Genomic DNA, 19,124 nt, shown 5'->3' with positions numbered 1-19,124 from the left:
CAGTAGCTGTTGGGTGTGTGTGTGGGAGCATAAATAAGTCGGAAGCGGTGAGGAGATCCTCTCCTCCTTTCTGAGCTTGGTCCATGCTTACCTGCGGACGTGACCGCGACCCACCCAGCTGCCGCTCCAGGAGCCGGTGTCTGCCTCCGACCGGCGGTGGGAGCGAGGGTCCCTTTCCTCTCGTCCCCGGGCTTCGCACCGCCGCCTCCCAGCCCCGGGGGATGCTGAACCTTGCTCCGGCCGCGGTGCCGGCCCGGGCGGGGAGGCGCGGGCGGGGCCGGGCCGTGCTCCTCCCCCGCGGCCCCGCTAAAGCTGCGGGCTCGGCGCGGCACCGGGGGCTGCCGGCGGCGGCGGGATCCGGTCCGGCCCCCCCGGCCATGGAGCGGCCACCCGGCCCCGCGCTGCGGGCGGCCCTGCCGCTGCTGGCCGCCGAAATGGCCCTCTGCGCAGGTAGGGCGGGAACGGGAGGGGGAGCAGGAGCCACAGCGGGAGCTGGGAGCGGGAACAGCACCGCGGGAGGAGCAGGAGCGGCACCGGCGATGCCCTGCCCGCATCTGGGATGCGCTACCCTGCGGGGCGGAGGGGATCTGGGATCTATTCACCGAGCACCGGGACCCACACCCCAGGGTCCCTTCCCTGTCCCGTTCGGCTCCTCGCCGCACCGGGACCCCTGCTGGCAGCGGCATCCCCGGGCGCCCGTGTCCCCCGGTGCCGATGCCTGGGTCAGCGCCGGTTCCCGGAGGTTAAGGCGCTTACGGCGCTGACCGGCGCTGGGCGTGCGGGCAGAAATGGGTCAGAGGGGGCTTACGGCAGGGCCCGGCCCACGCGTGGGGGTCCCGGCTCTTGGGCTGGGCAGGGGACACCCGGCACAGCCCGCCCCGAGGGTGGCCTGGGGTGCGCCCAGCGCTCTGCTGGAGCTCTCTTGTGCTCTCTTGTGCTCTCTTGTGCTCAGAGGCATCTTCCCGGTCTGGGTGCTGGAAGTCGTGGCAAGAGCCCCCCCCCCCCCCCCCCCCCCCCCCCGCTGGGCATCATGTCCCATCCCCCCTTAATTCATCCTGAACCACCAAGTGCCTGGTAGAAAAGGCTCCCAGCCGGCTGGGGGGCTTTGGGCAGGCTGTGAAGTACACGGTGCCCAGGCTCCGGGCGTGCAAGTTCTGCTGTGGCACAGCAGCTGTGTGCTGTGCTCACTCCCCTCAGCCCTTACAGACCCAGCCTGTGCCCTCAGGCACTGCGCTGTGAGCCTACCGCCGGGAAGGCTCAGGGCAGTGGGACATGAGAGAGGTTTTTGTCCCAAGTCGACTCCAATCTGCTCTCAGTGCTTTCTCCTCAGGAGTGTCTGGGTGCTCTTGCAGAGAGGGGTGGCCACAGCCTCAGGATGAGAGGAAGGACTGTCCCGGTTCCTTGTCCAAGTGCTCCTATGATCCCATCTTTTGGGAGAGAGGGAGTCCCAGAGCTCAGCTGCTGATGTTTGCAGTTCTTCTCTATGGTACTGTCCGTTTGGCAAAGTTTGGTTACGTTCACAGAGTGTTAAGGTCCCATCTACCCAAGCTGTGCCCTGTGCTTTAGTGTCCATGCTTGGAAGTGACCCCCAGACACAGCCATGGGCACTCCTGTTCTGCTTTGGTGTGCTCGAGCTGAAGCCTCAGCGGGGCTGTGGCCATACCACATCCCTCTGGGTCTGCTCAGTACATGTAGCCAACAGCCAAGGCCAGTGAGCTTCATTAATCAAACAGCTTTCTCTTGCTTTGTTCTCTGTAGCTGCAGTAGTGTTCCCTTCTGGTTTGCTTACCTTCTAGTAGCCCATTCAGAGCCTGGATCAGCTATGGTCCAGGATGGGCAGCTTCTTCACTCTCCCAGCTCTTCAGAGCAGGTAGCAGGGAAGTCAGTGCAGGGTGCTGCACTTTGGCCACAACAACCCCATGCAGAGATACAGGCTGGGGTCGGAGTGGCTGGAGAGCAGCCAGACAGAGAGGGATCTGGGGGTGCTGATTGATACCCACCTGAACATGAGCCAGCAGTGTGCCCAGGTGGCCAAGAGAGCCAGTGGCATCCTGGCCTGCATCAGGAATGGTGTGGTCAGCAGGAGCAGGGAGGTCATTCTGCCCCTGTACTCTGCACTGGTTAGACCTCACCTTGAGTACTGTGTTCAGTTCTGGGCCCCCCAGTTTAGGAGGGACATTGAGATGCTTGAGCGTGTCCAGAGAAGGGTGACGAGGCTGGGGAGAGGCCTTGAGCACAGCCCTACGAGGAGAGGCTGAGGGAGCTGGGATTGGTTAGCCTGGAGAAGAGGAGGCTCAGGGGTGACCTTATTGCTGTCTACAACTACCTGAGGGGTGGTTGTGGCCAGGAGGAGGTTGCTCTCTTCTCTCAGGTGGCCAGCACCAGAACAGGAGGACACAGCCTCAGGCTGCACCAGGGGAGATTTAGGCTGGAGGTGAGGAGAAAGTTCTTCCCTGAGAGAGTCATTGGGCACTGGAATGGGCTGCCCGGGGAGGTGGTGGAGTTGCCATCCCTGGAGCTGTTCAAGGCAGGACTGGACGTGGCACTTGGTGCCATGGTCTGGCCTTGAGCTCTGTGGTAAAGGGTTGGACTTGCTGATCTGTGAGGTCTCTTCCAACCCTGATGATACTGTGATACTGTGATACCTAGCAAGGTCTGCAGCAGTGGTTGCTGTGGAGTGTCAGGTGCTTAGCTCTGTGTCTGCTTGATAAGCTCAACTTCTCTTCATTCTCCACCACAGACCTGTCTGGTCAAGGTGTGTGACTGGCCGTGTTCTGGTACACTATTCCCCCCCAGCCTGTTCTTTCTCATGTGGGTTTGAAGATGCTCTGCTGGGCACTGGAGGTCTCCTGGAGAGTGTCCATTGTGCCCCAGCACTCAGGAGTATTTACAGCATTAAGGAGAAAAATGCTTTGCTGCTGCTGTAGTGAACGTTCCTACTGCACCTGCTCCCCTCCCCTGGGCTTCTCAGAACTGCTTCCTCCTCAGCCCATACTACCTCTGCTCTGCATCATCTTCAGCTTGTTGTACCCCTTGATTTGCAAGCTCTTCTGCACCCCTCACACATTATGGTGGGGGAGGGGAGTGGAAGGTCCTCAGTGTTCTGGAGGGTTCCTAAAGACAGAGGAGCTGAGGCTGTTGGTTGCTGCAAGGAAGCTTCTCTGTGCATGGTGGTGGCACCTGAGCCTCTCACAGTGCTCAGCACTCAGCTGGTTGGTTTTTCTAATGGGAGGTGTCCCTGCCCATGCCAGAGGTGTTGAAACTAGCTGATCTTGTGTCCCCAGCATAAGAGAGATATGGAACTGCTGCAGGGGTTCCACAGGAGGCCACGAAGATGACAGCCAGGGCTGGAGCATCTACTCTACAGGGACAGGCTGAGAGAGTTGGGGCTGTTTGGCTTGGAGAGGAGAAGGCTTAAAGGAGACTTTAGAGCAACCCTCCAGTACCTGAAGGCGGCTACAGGAGAGCTGGGGACAGACTTTGGCTAAGAATGTGTAGTGATAGGACAAGAGGGAATGGACTGAAGCTTGAGGAGGGCAAAGTTTTACTGGAGGACAGGAAAAATTTCCACCCAGTGAGGGTGGTGAGACACTGCAACAGGTTGCAGACATCTCCTCCCTGGGGGTGTTCAAGGCCAGGTTGGATGAGGCCTTGAGCAACCTGTGGAAGGTGTCCTTACCCATGGCAGGGGGATTGGAACTAGATGATCTTTAAGATCTCTTCCAAGCCATTTGATGATTTTCTGAATCTTAAGAGAGCCTTCAGGCAAACTCCAAGTTTGTGAGATTTGGCTTCCCACTGAAACGCATTTTAATTGCCCACAGTTAACCCATGAGCTCTCTAGGCAGATACCTGCGTGCAAACCAGACAAGTGTGAGACAGCTCCTCACCGTGGTGCTGGGAGAGCTGTTGCTCTGGGTGTCTGGGAGCACCCACTGCCAACAGCCTGGTGTGGTGCAAGCTCTCTCTTTGAAGAGAAGGAGCAGGAGGGGTTGCTGTGGGAGCTGCGATGGGAGGATAAAGGCATGAGAGCAACATAAAATTGGCCTCCTGCTTTGTGAGGAGAGCTGTGTCCAAGCAGCATTGTCACCTTGGCTGTTCCATGCTGTAAAATGGCTTTTCTGGAGCTATGAACAGCTGCTGGAGCTGCCTCCTGAACTCTAACTCCAGATTTTTAGCACACTCTATTCACTCCAGGGCTTCCTGTGGAACAGAAACTGGGAATGGAGGTCTGAGGTACACAATGCAGTGGTGCATGGCCCCCACACAAAGCTGGGCACCAGCCTCACACACTTCTGTAAAGCTGTGGCACTGGCAGGTGCAGGGGATCACCACCACCTTCTAGTCCTCATTGCAGGAAAGACATTGAGAGGCTGCAGCAGGCCTGCACTCTCTCACAGAGAGAGTGATTTCCCATTGGAATGGGCTGCCCAGGGAGGTGGTGGAGGCACCGTCCCTGGAGGTGTTCAAGAAAAGACTGGATGAGGCACTTAGTGCCATGGTCTAGTTGACTGGATAGGGCTGGGTGATAGGTTGGAGTGGATGATCTTGGAGGTCTCTTCCAACCTGGTTGATTCTATGATTCTAAGGGCAGCAAAGCTGGTGAAGGGCTGGAGAGGAGCAGCTGAGGGAGCTGGGGGTGTTCAGTCTGGAGAAAAGGAGGCTGAGGGGAGATGTCATTGCTCTCTACAGCTCCCTGAAAGGGGTCTGCAGCTAGGTGGTGGCTGGTCTTTCCTCCCAGGGAACAAGTGATAGGATGAGAGGAAATGGCCTCAAGGTTAGAGATTAGAAGAAACTTCTTCCCTGATAGGGTTCTCAAAAATGGAACCAGGTTCTGCAGACAGGTGGTCCCCCACCTCTGATGGTGCTTAAAAGCTGGAGAGATGTGGTGCTGAGGGATGTGCTCTGGCACCAGACTTGTTAGAGTTCAAGAGTGGTTGGGCTGGATGACCTTGAGGTTCTTTTCCAACCCAAATGGTGCTGTGACTCTGCAGAAAGCCTTTTGTTCCAGTTTAGCAACTTGGCTTGCTCAGTCCTGACTAAATAGTGGTAGTGAAAACCCTTCATAGAATCAAGCAGGTTGGAAGAGACCTCCAAGATCATCCAGTCCAACCTAGCACCCAGCCCGAGCCAGTCAACCAGACCATGGCACTAAGTGCCTCATCCAGGCTTGGCTTCAACACCTCCAGGGATGGAGACTCCACCACCTCCCTGGGCAGCCCATTCCAATGCCAATCACTCTCTCTGACAACAACTTCCTCCTAACATCCAGCCTAGACCTCCCCTGGCACAGCTTGAAACTGCATCCCCTTGTTCTTTTGCTGCTTGCCTGGCAGAAGAGACCAACCCCACCTGGCTACAACCTCCCTTCAGGTAGCTGTAGACAGCAATGAGGTCTGCCCTGAGCCTCCTCTTCTCTAGGCTGCACACCTCCAGCTCCCTCAGCCTCTCCTCATAGAGTTTGTGTTCCAGGCCCCTCACCAGCTGTGTTGCCCTTCTCTGGACACCTTCCAGCACCTCAACATCTCTCTTGAATGGAGGAGCCCAGAACTGGACACAGCACCCAAGGTGTGGCCTGAGCAGTGTTGAGTACAGGGGCAGAATAACCTCCCTTGTCCTGGCCACACTGTTCCTGAGCCAGGCCAGGATCCTTCATGTGGTCCAGCACCAAAACCAGCGTGTCCTTGGAGTGATCTCCCACTGGAGCACTCCAGCTGTGCCTCACCAGCCAGTTTCATCCCCTGCTTTGTGGCATTCACCAGTCTGATGCTATTTGCTTGTTTCTGTGAGTAACCAAGGCTCTGTGTTCCTTGCTCTTGGTAAAAAATGCTTTAATAGTAATGAAAGAGCCTTAATGAGACACTGTGGGTGGGAACTGTGAGCACTTCATGGCTGGGCTCCATCATCTACCAGCCTGTCTGCCAATAGCTGGTGTGTGGGCTAAGGGGATGCAATTTAACTGTGCCTTTTGGAGGAGGCTCTAGATCCTTAATGCTCCTTGCAGATGACTACTCTGGGCTCTGCTCTTTCGAAGAGCACTGCTGGAAGGGGAGCAATGTGGTTGCTCTCCATCCTAACTCTCAAATTTGCTTGTTCTTTCAGCCCAGTTTGTGTTGGAGCACCTGCCCAAGGCTGAGTTCTGGACAATGGCATTGAGACATGGAGGATCTCAGCAAAGATTTCCAGGGAAGGGGACACACCTTGGTGCTGCAGCCCCTCAGACCTGTTGCCTCTTGCCTCATTCTCTCTGTCAGGTGTCAGAAAGAGAGGCTCAGGGCTTTTCCCAGGCTTATTTTGTAGGCTGGAAATGAATCTCCTGGTGTCTGTGAAGGTGCTGATATCCTGGTCATTAACAGAGCCGTCAGACGGAGGTGTGCAGAGGTGGTAGGGAGGAGATGCTTTGCTGATATCTCCTCCCCAGTTCAGAAATGCAACCTGAATGACTTTCCCAGTTCAGAAAGTCTCTGGATGACCCTGGGCTGTCTCTAGCTGTCTGCAGAGAGCAAAGTCCTACTTGGTGGCCAAGCTGGATGCTTAAGTTTGGATGCTGTAAATAGCGGGCGAAGCTCACCCTGCCCCAGCAGCTTCAGCCACGTGGAGCTGAATCCAGAGACGTGCAAATTGCTTTGATAGAGGTTGTTAGGTCTTGTAGGTGTGGTAGCACAGGTAGCACCCTGTGCTGATGGCTTCAGTGACACTGAAATGCTCTGTCCCCCAAGCTGTCCCTAGCCCTTCCACTGCCTTGTGCTGAGCAATGGATGTAACCCTGCCCGTGCTTCCATCTGTGCTGGGCTCATCTGAAGGTGAGTGGTGGCACAAAAGCTCTGCATCAACAAGCCAATGTTTTCCTGGCTCCATGCTTACTGATTCTAGGTAACCAGAGCTGTTTTTGCAGGACTGCTGTCCTCCTTACTTCTCCAGCAGTAGGTGTTTGCAGTCTGACAAACAGGGCAAAACCAGCAGCAGTTAAGTGAAAGGGGACATTTTTGGTTGCCAAATGTTGTTTTGAAATGCTTTGCTGCTCTTAACCCAGTAATTCTGGACCATTCAGGTTTCCATCTTCAAAGCCAAGTGCCATTCTCCAGCAGTGCCTGCTTTCTGTGCAAAAGGCTCTGTAACTGGAGGGAAGCTGGACAGGAATGGAAATGTCTGTGAGGATGCTGAGGGGCCATGAGCATCTCTGTGAAGAGGAAAGGCTGAGAGCCCTGGGGCTGTTGAGCCTGGAGAAAAGCAGCCCCAGAGAGAATCTGATCAATGCTCAACAACAGATAAAGGACATGTGGGGGGCAAGAGATTGGGGCCAGGCTCTTGTCATTGGTGCCCAGTGACAGGCCAAGGGGAATTAGGCACAAACTGGAAGCCAGGAGGTTCTGTCTGAAGAAGGTGGGAAAGTTGTTTGTTGTGAGGGTGCTGGAGGCCTGGAGCAGGCTGCTCAGAGAGGTTGTGGAGTCTGATCTGGAGAGATCTCAACCCCTCTGGGCATTGTGATGCTGGGCAAGATGCTGTGGGTGCCCCTGCTTTTGCAGGGGAGTTGGAGTGGATGATCTCCAGAGGTCTCTTCCAATCCCCACCGGGCTAGGATTGTCTATCAAGCCCATCAGTGTGGTTTCACGGTGTAAAAGACCTTCCCAGGCTGTGTTTAGGTGCTGGCTGCACTCAGCTTTCCGTGCTGGGTTTTTGCTGCTGTCTGTTCCAGACCTCCAGTCAGTAAGTGCTGTCAGCGCTGTCTTATCGCAGCCACCTCCCCATGGAATTTGCACCCCGGACACTCTGTCAGCACCTTCTGGGCTGAACCCAGCAGATTCTTCCTCAGTTCCAGCTGTGGGCTGTGTTTCCCAACACTTGCAGGGTGTTTTGCTGCACACCTTATCTTCACGAAGCACCTTCCCGAGGGACCCTCGCCTAGTCCAAGCTAACCAGCAACCAGAAAGCTCCTTTGGCAGCTCCTTCTGACACAAACCATTTCCCTGGCTTTTTGCTGCCCTTTCCCTGCTCTGTGTAATTTGAATTCCTGGCTTCAGCTTCCATCTGCTGGGATTTGGCGGTGGTTGCTCAGCTCTTCTAGAAGAGAGGGTTTGAGCACCTGGGGTTCTCCTTCCAGAACCAAGGTGCTGGTTACTGGAATCCCTTCCCATAGAAAGGACTTGAAAGAAATCAGAGCACTGCAGTTGTTTGATGTCTCCCATTCTGAGACACTCTCTTCAGTTCTGCACTAATGACTTTTGTTCCCTTTTCTTTGTCTGCCCAGTGTTTGCCTGGGTTGGTGCCCACCCTTTCTGCAGGCTGTTTATGAAGGGAGCTTTTACTCTCTGATTGTTCCTGCTGTTATCTCCAGGGAGGGAACTGCTCCACAGTTTCTATAGCAGTCCAAGAAGCACATTTTTTAAGACCTGTCTCTGTTGCTTCTGAAGCAATGTGTCAGAGGAGGATGAATCTGCCAGCCACATGCTCTCACTCCCATGGAGGATGCAGCTGCTGGTGGAGCCAGATCCCTCTTTCACAGGATCATCCAATCTCAGAATGGTTTGAGTCGAAAAGGACCTTAAGGGATCATCTTTCTTCTAGGACAAGTTGCTCAAGGCCCCATTCAGCCTGGCTTTGGACACTTATTGCTGTCTACAACTACCTGAGGGGTGGTTGTGGCCAGGAGGAGGTTGCTCTCTTCTCTCAGGTGGCCAGCACCAGAACGAGAGGACACAGCCTCAGGCTGCACCAGGGGAGATTTAGGCTGGAGGTGAGGAGAAAGTTCTTCACTGAGAGAGTCATTGGACACTGGAATGGACTGCCCGGGGAGGTGGTGGAGTCGCCGTCCCTGGGGCAGTTCAAGGCAGGATTGGACGTGGCACTTGGTGCCATGGTCTGGCCTTGAGCTCTGTGGTAAAGGGTTGGACTTGATGATCTGTGAGGTCTCTTCCAACCTTGGTGGTACTGTGATACTTTTGGGATGTGGTTTAATGGCCATGGTGGTGTTAGGTTAGTGGTTGGACTCAGTGATCTCAGAAGTCTTCTCCAACCCAAACAGTTTCACAGTCCTATGACTTCCAGGCTTGGAGCCTCTCACAGCATTAGTCACCTTCTGCCAATCTGTCTCAGCTCTCACCATTACCTTTTGAGGTGGCACTAGAGCTGTTGACTTGGCTTTGCTGTCAGCTGCCCTCACTGAGCTGGGGTCTGAACTCGTGTCGTTGTCTCTTGTTCATGTCTGCTGTCACTCCTGTTCTTCAGTGGGCTGGTGAGTCGCCTGTGTGAAGCTGCCACTCGAGGAGAAAGGGATGGGAGCCCACCACAGTCCTCTGTGGTGCATCCTTGTGTTGGTCTGTGGTGAGCCAGGTGCTGGTTCCATTCTTCCTGCTCCCGGGGTTACCCCATGGTGTGTTTGTCTGGGAGTGCTGGGAGTTTTCCTGCACTGAGAGCTGATAGGAACAAAGATTGCTTTCTGGGCAAGTCATGCAGCTTATTTTCTGCTCCCAAGAGGATGCAGCCTGTCCTTGGTTCATGGTGGGTCCCTCCAAGCCCTTGCTATAAGGTCTCAGCTCCTGTTGCAGTGCCAGCAGCAGAAAATTCCTTGAAAATGGAAACCTTAGAAGTGCTAAACCAGGGAACACCTCTTGTTTGTGGGCTCTGGATCTGCGAGCTCCTTTGCTTGGGCATCTGTTGATTAGTGAGTCAGCTTCCCAGCCACTTCGACTGGCTGTTGGTATCTCCCAGTGTTCACTTGGGTCTTGCCACGGCCACACTGCTCTTTGTGAGACAAGAGGGACTGCACATCTCTTTGTCATGCAAAGTGTCTGTGTAGCTGCTGTCCCTAGGGAAAGGACCCTGTGATGTGGTACTTAGAATCATAGAATGGTTTAGGTTGGAAGGGACTTCAAAGCTCATCCAGTTCCAACCCCTGCCATAGGCAGGGACACCTCCTGCTAGAACAGGTTGCTCACAGCCTCATCCAACCTGGCCTTGAACACCTTCAGGGAGGGAGCAGCCACAACCTCCCTGGGCAACCTGTGCCAGTGTCTCACCACTCTCACTGCAAACAACTTCTTCCTAACATCCAGTTTGACTTTCCACTCTGCCAGTTTAAACCCATCACTCCTCATCCTGTCATTACAAGACTTTGCCAATAGTCCCTCTCCAGCCCTTCTGTAGGCCCCTTCAGATCCTGGAAGGCCACTCCAAGGTCTCCTCCAAGCCTTCTCTTCTCCAGGCTGCAGAGCCCCAACTCTCGTGGCCTGTCCTCATAGCAGAGCTGCTGCAGCCCTCTCAACATCTTCGTGGCCTCCTCTGGACTGGCTCCAACAGTTCCATGTCCTTCTTGTGCTGGGGGCTCCAGAACTGCACCCAGAACTCCAGGTGGGGTCTGAGGAGAGCAGAGCCAAGGGACAGAATCCCCTCCCTTGCCCTGCTGCCCACACTGCCCTTGCTGCAGCCCAGCACAGGGTTGCTGTCTGGGCTGCACTCACACTGCAGGCTCAGGTTGAGCTTTGCATCACCCCAGACCCCCAGGGCCTTTTCCTCAGGGCTGCTCTCAGCCATTTGCCACCCAGCCTGGAGTTGTGCTTGGAATTGCACCGACCCAGGTGCAGGACCTTACAGCTGTGTCCCCAGTCTGCCCTGGGCTGTGCAGTCAGTCACAGGAGGACGAGTTGCTCATGAGCATCCCACGGATGCAGCGCTTCGGGGAGACTTGGGCTAGATTAGTTAATGAGTGCTGCAGAGTGACGTGCACAGAGACCTGTCACTGAGTTTGGATGTCTCACAGAGCTCTCTGAGGCTGTGGAGTGTGCCAGTTGTTCACTTTCTCCTAATTTCTCAACCAGAGGAGGCCACGTTTGGAGGGAAATGTTGTGCTGGAGCAGCTAAAGGAGTCCTGCTGCCTGCTGGAGTAGAAGTGCCTTAGTGTGAAGCTTTGGGAGCACATCTTCCTTCCCTTTTGCTCCTTCCCCCTTGAACTCTTCCACAGTCACCTTATCCTGTGAGGGTGGAAGCCCTGAGAGTTCTGACCAACACTGGGTTTCTTTTGCTCCTTGTGCAATGGCTTCTCACAGAAACACCTCTGTGGAGGATGGAGCTGGCTTCCATAGGTCTGGGAACCTGGAGCTGTTCAAGGCCAAGCTGGATGGGCCCTTGAGCAACATGGTCTAGGGGAAGGTGTCTCTGCCCATGGCAGGGGTGGTGGAACTAGATGATCTCTGAGGTTCCTTCTGATCCAACCCAGTCCATGAATCTATGAACGCTCTGTTGTGGGCTGTGCAGTGGACACCTTGTTTTGAGCAAACCCTTCAAGCTAAAGGGAGAAATGAAGTCAGAGCCTTTCTGTCAGTAATGTAGAAAGAAAATTAACCTCCAGCAGAGCAAACCACTCTCTGAATGCAACAGACTTCAAGTGGTGGCACCTCTTGCTTCCCTGCTGAGCGAGAACTCGTACCCCAGTGTGCCTTCCAGTCAGCTCTGGTGACTAATGGGTACAAGGCCCTTTTCATCCTGGAAATTACTATTTCAGATGGTTGGGGTGAGGTGACAGAGAACTGTAGAATCATAGAGAAAGAAAGGTTGGAAGAGACCTTCAAGATCATCCAGTTCAACCTAGCACCCAGCCCTGTCCAAGCAACCAGACCATGGCACTAAGTGCCTCATCCAGGCTTTGCTTCAACACCTCCAGGGAGGGTGACTTCACCACTGTCCTGGGCAGCCCATTCCAATGCCAATCATTCTCTCTGACAACAACTTCCTCCTAACATCCAGCCTAGACCTCTCCTGGCACAACTTGTGACTCTATCCCCTTGTTCTTTTGCTGCTTGCCTGGCAGAAGAGCCCAACCCCACCTGGCTACAGCCTCCCTTCAGGCAGCTGCAGACAGCAATGAGCTCTGCCCTGAGCCTCCCCTGCTGCAGGCTGCACACCCCCAGCTCCCTCAGCGTCTCCTCACAGGGCTGTGCTCCAGGCCCCTCACCAGCCTTGCTGCCCTTCTCTGGACACCTTCCAGCAACTCAACATCTCTCTTGAATGGAGGAGCCCAGAACTGGACACAGCACTCTAGGTGTGACCTGCCCTCTCCTCACCCCATGTCTCCTCGGAGCTGTTTGGGGCTGGCAGTGATAGCTTCGATCAGCTCCTCTCAGGCAGTCTTGAAAGTCCCAGAAGATGCTGAAAGCTGCCAGTTAGCTGCTGAGGTGACGTGGGGAAGGCCATTTCCCATTTTATTGCTAGGCCCTGGCAGAGGGGGAGGACAGCAGCAGCGGTGGTGACGGCTGCAGCGCTGGAGGCGTTGCGGCAGCCTCACGTTCATTTCCTCACCTAATGGGTCTGTTTTGCGGTGTGGGGGGCGAGGTAGTTCCTTTATTCTGCTGCTAGATCTCTGGTTCGTTTGGCTCAGACCAGTCTTGCTCCTGGCAGCTGTTCCAGGACCATGCTAATGTCTTTAAGGAAGAGGTTTGCCTCTCTTGTTGCTGGGTGACTGTGCCGAGCGAGAGTCAAAGCAGGCAGTGATGTGGCTCCTGGCATTCCCTGAATCCAGGATGAACACGGACATCTGGTGCCAAGGAGGTTTGTTGTGGGCCTGAGCTGAAGATGAATGCCACAAGCTGCTCCTTCAGAAGGGTGGCACAGGATGGGGACTGCTGTGAAGACAGCAAATGGTGTCGTGGAGGCAACAATTGGATGTGTGATGATGCCTGTCAGGACTTCTCCGCTCTCTGGAGAGTCTGAGATAGAATCATAGAATCAACCAGGTTGGAAGAGACCTCCAAGAGCAGCCAGTCCAACCTAGCACCCAGCCCTAGCCAGTCACCTAGACCATGGCACTAAGTGCCTCATCCAGTCTTTTCTTGAAGACCCCCAGGGACGGTGCCTCCACCACCTCCCTGGGCAGCCCATTCCAATGGGAAATCACCTGCCACAGCCAGCAGTCACCCAACCATCCTCCTCCTCAGCCATGGAGGTGGGGCATGGTGAATGGCACCCAGAGCTGAGGTGCTGTCAGGTAAACTGGGGTGATGACAGAAGCTGGCTTAAGTCCTGGTGTGGTCAGGGAAAGGCAACAGGGAGAGAAATGCAGCAGCTGCTGGAGTGTGCTGCCTGCTGGGGGCCAGCTGGGTTGGGGGGATCGTGGACTCACAGAATGGGTTTGGTTGGAAGAGACCTTCAAGGGCAGAACTCCAACCATTAGCCCAGCACTGCCAAGTCACCACTAAACTGAGTCACTCAGCACCACATCTCCATGGCTGTGAAACACCTCCAGGAATGGTGACTCCATCACTACCCTGGGCAGCCTGAACTAGGCCTGGACAAACCTTCTGGGGAAGAAATTGTTCCTCAGGTCCAACCTAAACATCCATGCAGCTTGAGGCCATTTCTTCTTGTCCTGTCATCAGAAGAAAGTTCCTGTTGACCATCCTGGTTATCCTTATGTAAGAGAGACAGCCTCCCCCTGCCCAATTCCCAAAGAAGCAGAGTGGGTTAGTGGATGAAAGCCCTTTGTTGTTGATGCCCTGGCTCCTGAGAGCTGGGGTCAGTCCTGCAGCTGGCCCAGGAACACGTTCTCACCTCACTCCCTGAGGAGGGGTAAGCACTGTTTAAGCCAAAGAGTGAAGAGCCCAAGTCTCTGTACTCTAAAATGAATCCTAGAATCAACCAGGTTGGAAGAGACCTCCAAGATCATCCAGTTCAACCTAGCACCCAGCCCTGTCCAATCTACCAGACCATGGCACTAAGTGCCTCATCCAGGCTTTGCTTCAACACCTCCAGGGACGGTGCCTCCACCACCTCCCTGTGCAGCCCATTCCAATGCCAATCACTCTCTCTGCCAACAACTTCCTCCTAGCATCCAGCCTATACTTCCCCTGGCACAACTTGAGACTGTGTCCCCTTGTTCTGTTGCTGCTTGCTTGGCAGAAGAGCCCAAACCCACCTGGCTACAATGTCCCTTCAGGTAGTTGTAGACAGCAATGAGGTCTGCCCTGAGCCTCCTCTTCTCCAGGCTGCACACCCCCAGCTCCCTCAGCCTCTCCTCATAGGGTTTGTGTTCCAGGCCCCTCACCAGCTTTGTTGCCCTTCTCTGGACACGTTCTGGCACCTCATCATCTCTCTTGAATTGAGTGGCCCAGAACTGGGCACAGAAAACAATGGCAGACTGCCATGAGATGCTGCTGGGTTGTTTTTGTTTGGTTTTTTTTTTGTCAGAAACAAAATGCTCATGTGAGGTGCACTTAAGGAAGGGCTTGCTGCAGAAACTGCTTTCAGCCCAAGGTTCAGATGTCACTGCTGACCTGGGCTCCTCAGCTTGGCATGAAGTGAGCAAAAATCACTTGTTCTGAGGCTGGTGAAGAGCACAGGGAAGGCAAAAATGTTGGCTGTGGACATATTATGTTTCATTGAGATGATGTGGTTTTGGTTCCCCTTCTTCTTCCTGGTCTTGAATGCTTCCAGGGAGGATGCATCTGTGACCTCCCTGGGTTAGACATTTGCTGAGTTTGCCTGTCTTCTGGGCTGCATGGGAGAGGGAGAGACACCAGGCTTACACCAGTGTGATGCATAAAGGTCAATCTGTGTATTGAAGCTAAGAGTGATACCTATAGAGTGGGGTTTGGCACAGGGGTGTGTACTTTGGTAAGCTTCCATGGGCAGAGATGGGCTGTCCACACACACAGAGGCAGACCTGACCAACTACCCCCTTTAGTCCCCCTTTGCAGCAGCTTAGCCACAACATTGCTTGTTCCCAGGCTGCCCAGCCTGCCTTCCTGCACAGCTCAGACCTGACAGCAGCTTCTCTGCCAGCCTCCCAAGGCCACCCACCTGCAGCTGTGCCTCCTTATCAGTTCAGTTAGTCCTGCTTGCTCTCCTTATTTTCTCAGACTATTCAGTTCTGCCCAGCTCTGCTCAAACCCTGGCAGACATTTTAATGCAACCCAGGATCACCTGGTTTAAGAACTTGTCCCCTCTGGATGTCGAGGACCTGTGCTGTTAGGGGCTTCCCAGGGCCTGTTCACCAGCACAGGTGATGGCCCCAGTGTGGGAGGTGTGCTGGAGCTCCTGCATGGTGCTTGTGGGGAAACAGCTCACCTTGGCCAGCTGTCAAGGCAAGCTGGCACTGCTACTGTGGGTGTCTGTCTTCCTGGGGTCTTCTCATGAAATCTGGTGTCTTGGGGTGCAGCAGGAAAAGCGTGTCCAGCAGGTCTTGGGAGGTTCTTCTCTACGCTGGTGAGATCACACCTGCAATACTGTGTCCGATTTTGGGCTCCCCAGTTCCAGAGCAACAGGGATCTGCTGCAGAGAGTCCAACAGGGAGCGAGCAGGGTGACTGGGGGACTTGAGCATCTCCCCTGTGGAGAGAGACTGAGAGCCCTGGGGCTGTTTAGTCTGGAGAAGACTGAAAGGAGATCTGATCAGTGTGTACAAATACCTGAGGGGTGGGGGTCAAGTGGCTGGGGCCAAGCTCTTTTCAGTGGTCAGCAGCAATAAGCCAAGGAGCAACAGCTGCAAACTGGAACAGAGAAGGCTTTACCTCAACATAGAATCATAGAATCAGCCAGGTTGGAAGAGACCTCCAAGCTCATCCAGTCCAACCTAGCACCCAGCCCTGGCCAATCAACCAGACCATGGCACTAAGTGCCTCAGCCAGGCTTTTCTTGAAGACCCCCAGGGACGGTGCCTCCACCACCTCCCTGGGCAGCCCATTCCAATGCCAATCACTCTCTCTGTGAAGAACTTCTTCCTAACATCCAGCCTATACCTACCCTGGCACAACTTGAGACTGTGTCCCCTTGTTCTATTGCTGGTTGCCTGGGAGAAGAGGCCACCCCCCGCCTGGCTACAATGCCCCTTCAGGTAGTTGTAGACAGTAATAAGGTCACCCCTGAGCCTCCTCTTCTCCAGACTAAACAATCCCAGCTCCCTCAACCTCTCCTCATAGGATTTGTGCTCCAGGCCCCTCACCAGCTTTGTTGCCCTTCTCTGGACATGTTCCAGCACCTCAACATCTTTCTTGAATTGAGGGGCCCAGAACTGGACGCCAGAGCCCTGGGGCAGGCTGCCTGGAGAGGCTGTGGAGTCTCTTTCTCAGGAGACTTTCCAAACCCACCTGGATGCATTCCTGTGCAAACTACCCTAGGGGATGCTGCTCTGGCAGGGTGGGTGGACTTGATCTCTGGAGGTCCCTTCCAACCTCTAAGGTGCAGTGGTTGTTTTTCAGGCCTGAAGTGCGTGTGCCAGCTGTGTGAGCACACCAACTTCACCTGCCAGACGGAGGGAGCCTGCTGGGCCTCCGTCATGCTGAGCAACGGGCGTGAGGAGGTGATCAAGTCCTGCGTCTCCCTGCCGGAGCTCCACGCTCAGGTCTTCTGCCACAGCTCCAAGAACATCACCAGGACCGAGTGCTGCTACACCGACTTCTGCAACAACATCACGCTGCACCTGCCCCTGGGTGAGTGCAGGCTGCTGCTGCTGCTGCGGCAGGGGGACAGAGCAGAGGTGCTGGCCGCCAGGGGCAGCTGACAGGGCTTTGAAGGACACCTCTAAAAGGGTAGCTGGGCTGCAGGCAGGAAAAGCCAGCCTGCAGCTCTGGGAAGGGTCAACACCTTACCCCTGATACAGATGTGCCAGGTGTTATCACAGGAACATTCTGGTGGGAAAAGCCCCTCAGGATCACCAAGTCCGACCCAAATCCCTACTCTACGAGGTGCACCCTAAACCATATCCCCAAGCACCACATGCTAATGACTTCTAAACACATCTTGCCTCCCACAGGCCCTTTGTCTCTTGCTGAGCACTGAGAATCACAGAATCAACCAGGTTGGAAGAGACCTCCAAGATCATCCAGTCCAACCTAGCACCCAGCCCTAGCCAGTCAACCAGACCATGGCACTAAGTGCCTCATCCAGGCTTTGCTTGGACACCTCCAGGGATGGTGACTCCATCACCTCCCTGGGCAGCCCATTCCAATGCCTGACCACTCTTTCCCTGAAAAAAATCCTTCCTACTGTCCAGTCTAAACCTAGTTGCAGCTTGAGGCTGTTACTTCTTGTTCTATCACTAATCACCTGTGAGAAGAGACCAGCACCAACCTCTCCACAACATCCTTTCAGCCATGAGGTCTCCACCTCCTCTTCTTTAAACTCCCCAGGCATGAACCATGGTGGTGAAAGGAAGTGTCTGAAGGAAGGAGTGGTAACCTCACAGGTGTTGTGGGCTGGAATATCTTAAGGAGGTTGTGATTTGAAGTGCCATTAGTCCAGGTGTTGGGAAGATGCTATCTGATGGACTTTCTTTGTGGCCTTGGATCAGCTGTGAACCAGCCTTGTAAGGGGCTGTTAGCTGGTGCATCCTCAAGAGGCATTGAAGACCTTGCTGAAGTGTTTACAGGTTCAAAGGTCTGTGCACACAGCTTCAAAGACCTCCTTTGGGCGGCTCAGGGAAGGATTGAAACTGGAGAGGTGTGGAAGGAAGGTGATTGGCTGTATGTGGGAAATGCACCTCCACCTTTCTCAGACAGACCCACGTCTGAATTGGTGGTGAGGTCTGACCCACGATGGGACAGTTCCCCAGCATGTGAGGAGCAGCTCTCCTGGGTCATAGATTCATAGAATGCTTTGGGTTAGGACCTTCAGAGGATGTCAGGGGTGAGAAGGGACCCAAGTTGATCATCGAGTCCAACCCCCCTGCCAGAGCAGGACCACACAGTCTAGCACAGAACACAGAGGAACACAGCCAGCCAGGCCTTGAAAGGCTCCAGAGAAGGAGACTCCACAACCTCTCTGGGGAGCCTGTGCCAGTGCTCTGAGACCCTTCCAGGAAAGAAGTTCCCCCTTGTGTTGTGGCAAAACCTCTTTTGCTGCAGCTTACACCCATTGCTCCTTGTCCTATCCCAGGCAGCAGTGAGCAGAGCCTGTCCCCCCTCTCCTGGCAGCCCTCAGATACTTAGAAACATTTATCAAATCCCCTCTTAGTCTTCTCTTTTCCCAATTAAAAAGTTCCAAGTCCCTCAGCCTCTCCTCATCAGCCATGCCCTCCTGTCCCCTCATCATCCTCACAGCCCTCCGCTGGACCCTCTCCAGCAGATCCCTGTCCCTCTTCAACTGGGGAGCCCAAATCTGAACACGGTATTCAAGGTGAGGTCTCAGCAGGGCAGAGTAGAGGGGCAGGAGAACCTCCCTTGATCTGCTGGACACACTCTTCCTAACACAGCCCAGGGTCCCATTGGCCCTCTTGGCCACAAGGGCACATTGCTGTGCCATGGGTAAGTTATCCTTGAAGATCATCTAGTTCCAACCCCATGCCACAGGCAGGGACACCTTCCACTAGACCAGGTTGCTCAAGGTCCCATCCAAGCTGGCCTTGAACGCCTTCAGGAAGGGGACATCCACAACCTCTCTGTTGTCCTTGGCCAGCCTGTGTCCCCAAGTGCCATGTCTTAGTGGTCTGCACTGATGATGCAGCTGGTGCTGGCTGTGGTGAGGAAAGCAGAGGAGTCCTCTCTGCTGGTACGGGCCACAGGGCTGCTGAACTTTCTGCCATGGCTTGAGAGGAGTGTAGGGCACCAAGTCATTGCTGGAGGATGTCTGGGCTTGTTAGGCTGCCTTCAGCTTTGGGTTTCTGCAGCTCATTTTGGCAGCCTGGGAGGCAGCTTCTCTTTGGCGTTAGATTGGAGCCATCGATCCTTGCCCAGCGGGGACGAGGTGGTGCAAGATTCCTGGTCCCAATTAGAGGCAGAAGAAGATTTGCACCTCCAGGTGCTCTGTGTACTGCACAGCTGGTACTGAACTTGGTCTTCCAGGAGCAGAACTGTGTAAATGAAACCCAGGCTTTCTCAAAACAAATATTTACCCTATTTTAAGGTTCCATTCTTTGCCCCTTCTTTCCAAGCCTTGTGTTTGATCCAGGCTCTTGGACAGAGCTGGAGAATGCTTGGCTTGTCTGCACAGGCAACAAAGATGCAAATCCATAGATGATTTATAATTATAGCTTGATTTTTAAGCTGCTGTCATGTGGTGGGCTTTAGAAGGCTGTTACTGGAAGCACTTGAAATGCTGTAAGATAGAGGAGGGCAGCCTGTAGGGAGTGTTGCTGTGATAGCCTAGGGGGCTGTTGTCTCCTGGTGTGGATGAGCAGATAGTGCCAGGGAAGGTCTGTGCCCA

The 19,124-nt window shown here is 54.5% G+C and overlaps 1 protein-coding gene across 1 annotated transcript in view; it reads left to right on the top strand.

Moving 5' to 3' along the window:
- Nucleotides 1–371: 371 nt before the first annotated feature.
- ACVR1C (activin A receptor type 1C) overlaps nt 372–19,124 on the top strand; it is a 36,358-nt gene continuing 17,605 nt past the window's right edge. Inside the window, exons 1-2 of the mRNA XM_064166381.1 lie at nt 372–450; nt 16,184–16,414. Coding sequence (XP_064022451.1) covers nt 378–450; nt 16,184–16,414 — 304 coding nt within the window. The 5' untranslated portion in view covers nt 372–377. The remainder of the gene's footprint in view (nt 451–16,183; nt 16,415–19,124) is intronic.

Source organism: Pogoniulus pusillus, chromosome 2, assembly GCF_015220805.1.
Source record: "Pogoniulus pusillus isolate bPogPus1 chromosome 2, bPogPus1.pri, whole genome shotgun sequence".
Lineage (NCBI taxonomy): Eukaryota > Metazoa > Chordata > Aves > Piciformes > Lybiidae > Pogoniulus > Pogoniulus pusillus.
This window is presented reverse-complemented; position numbering and strand designations above follow the sequence as displayed.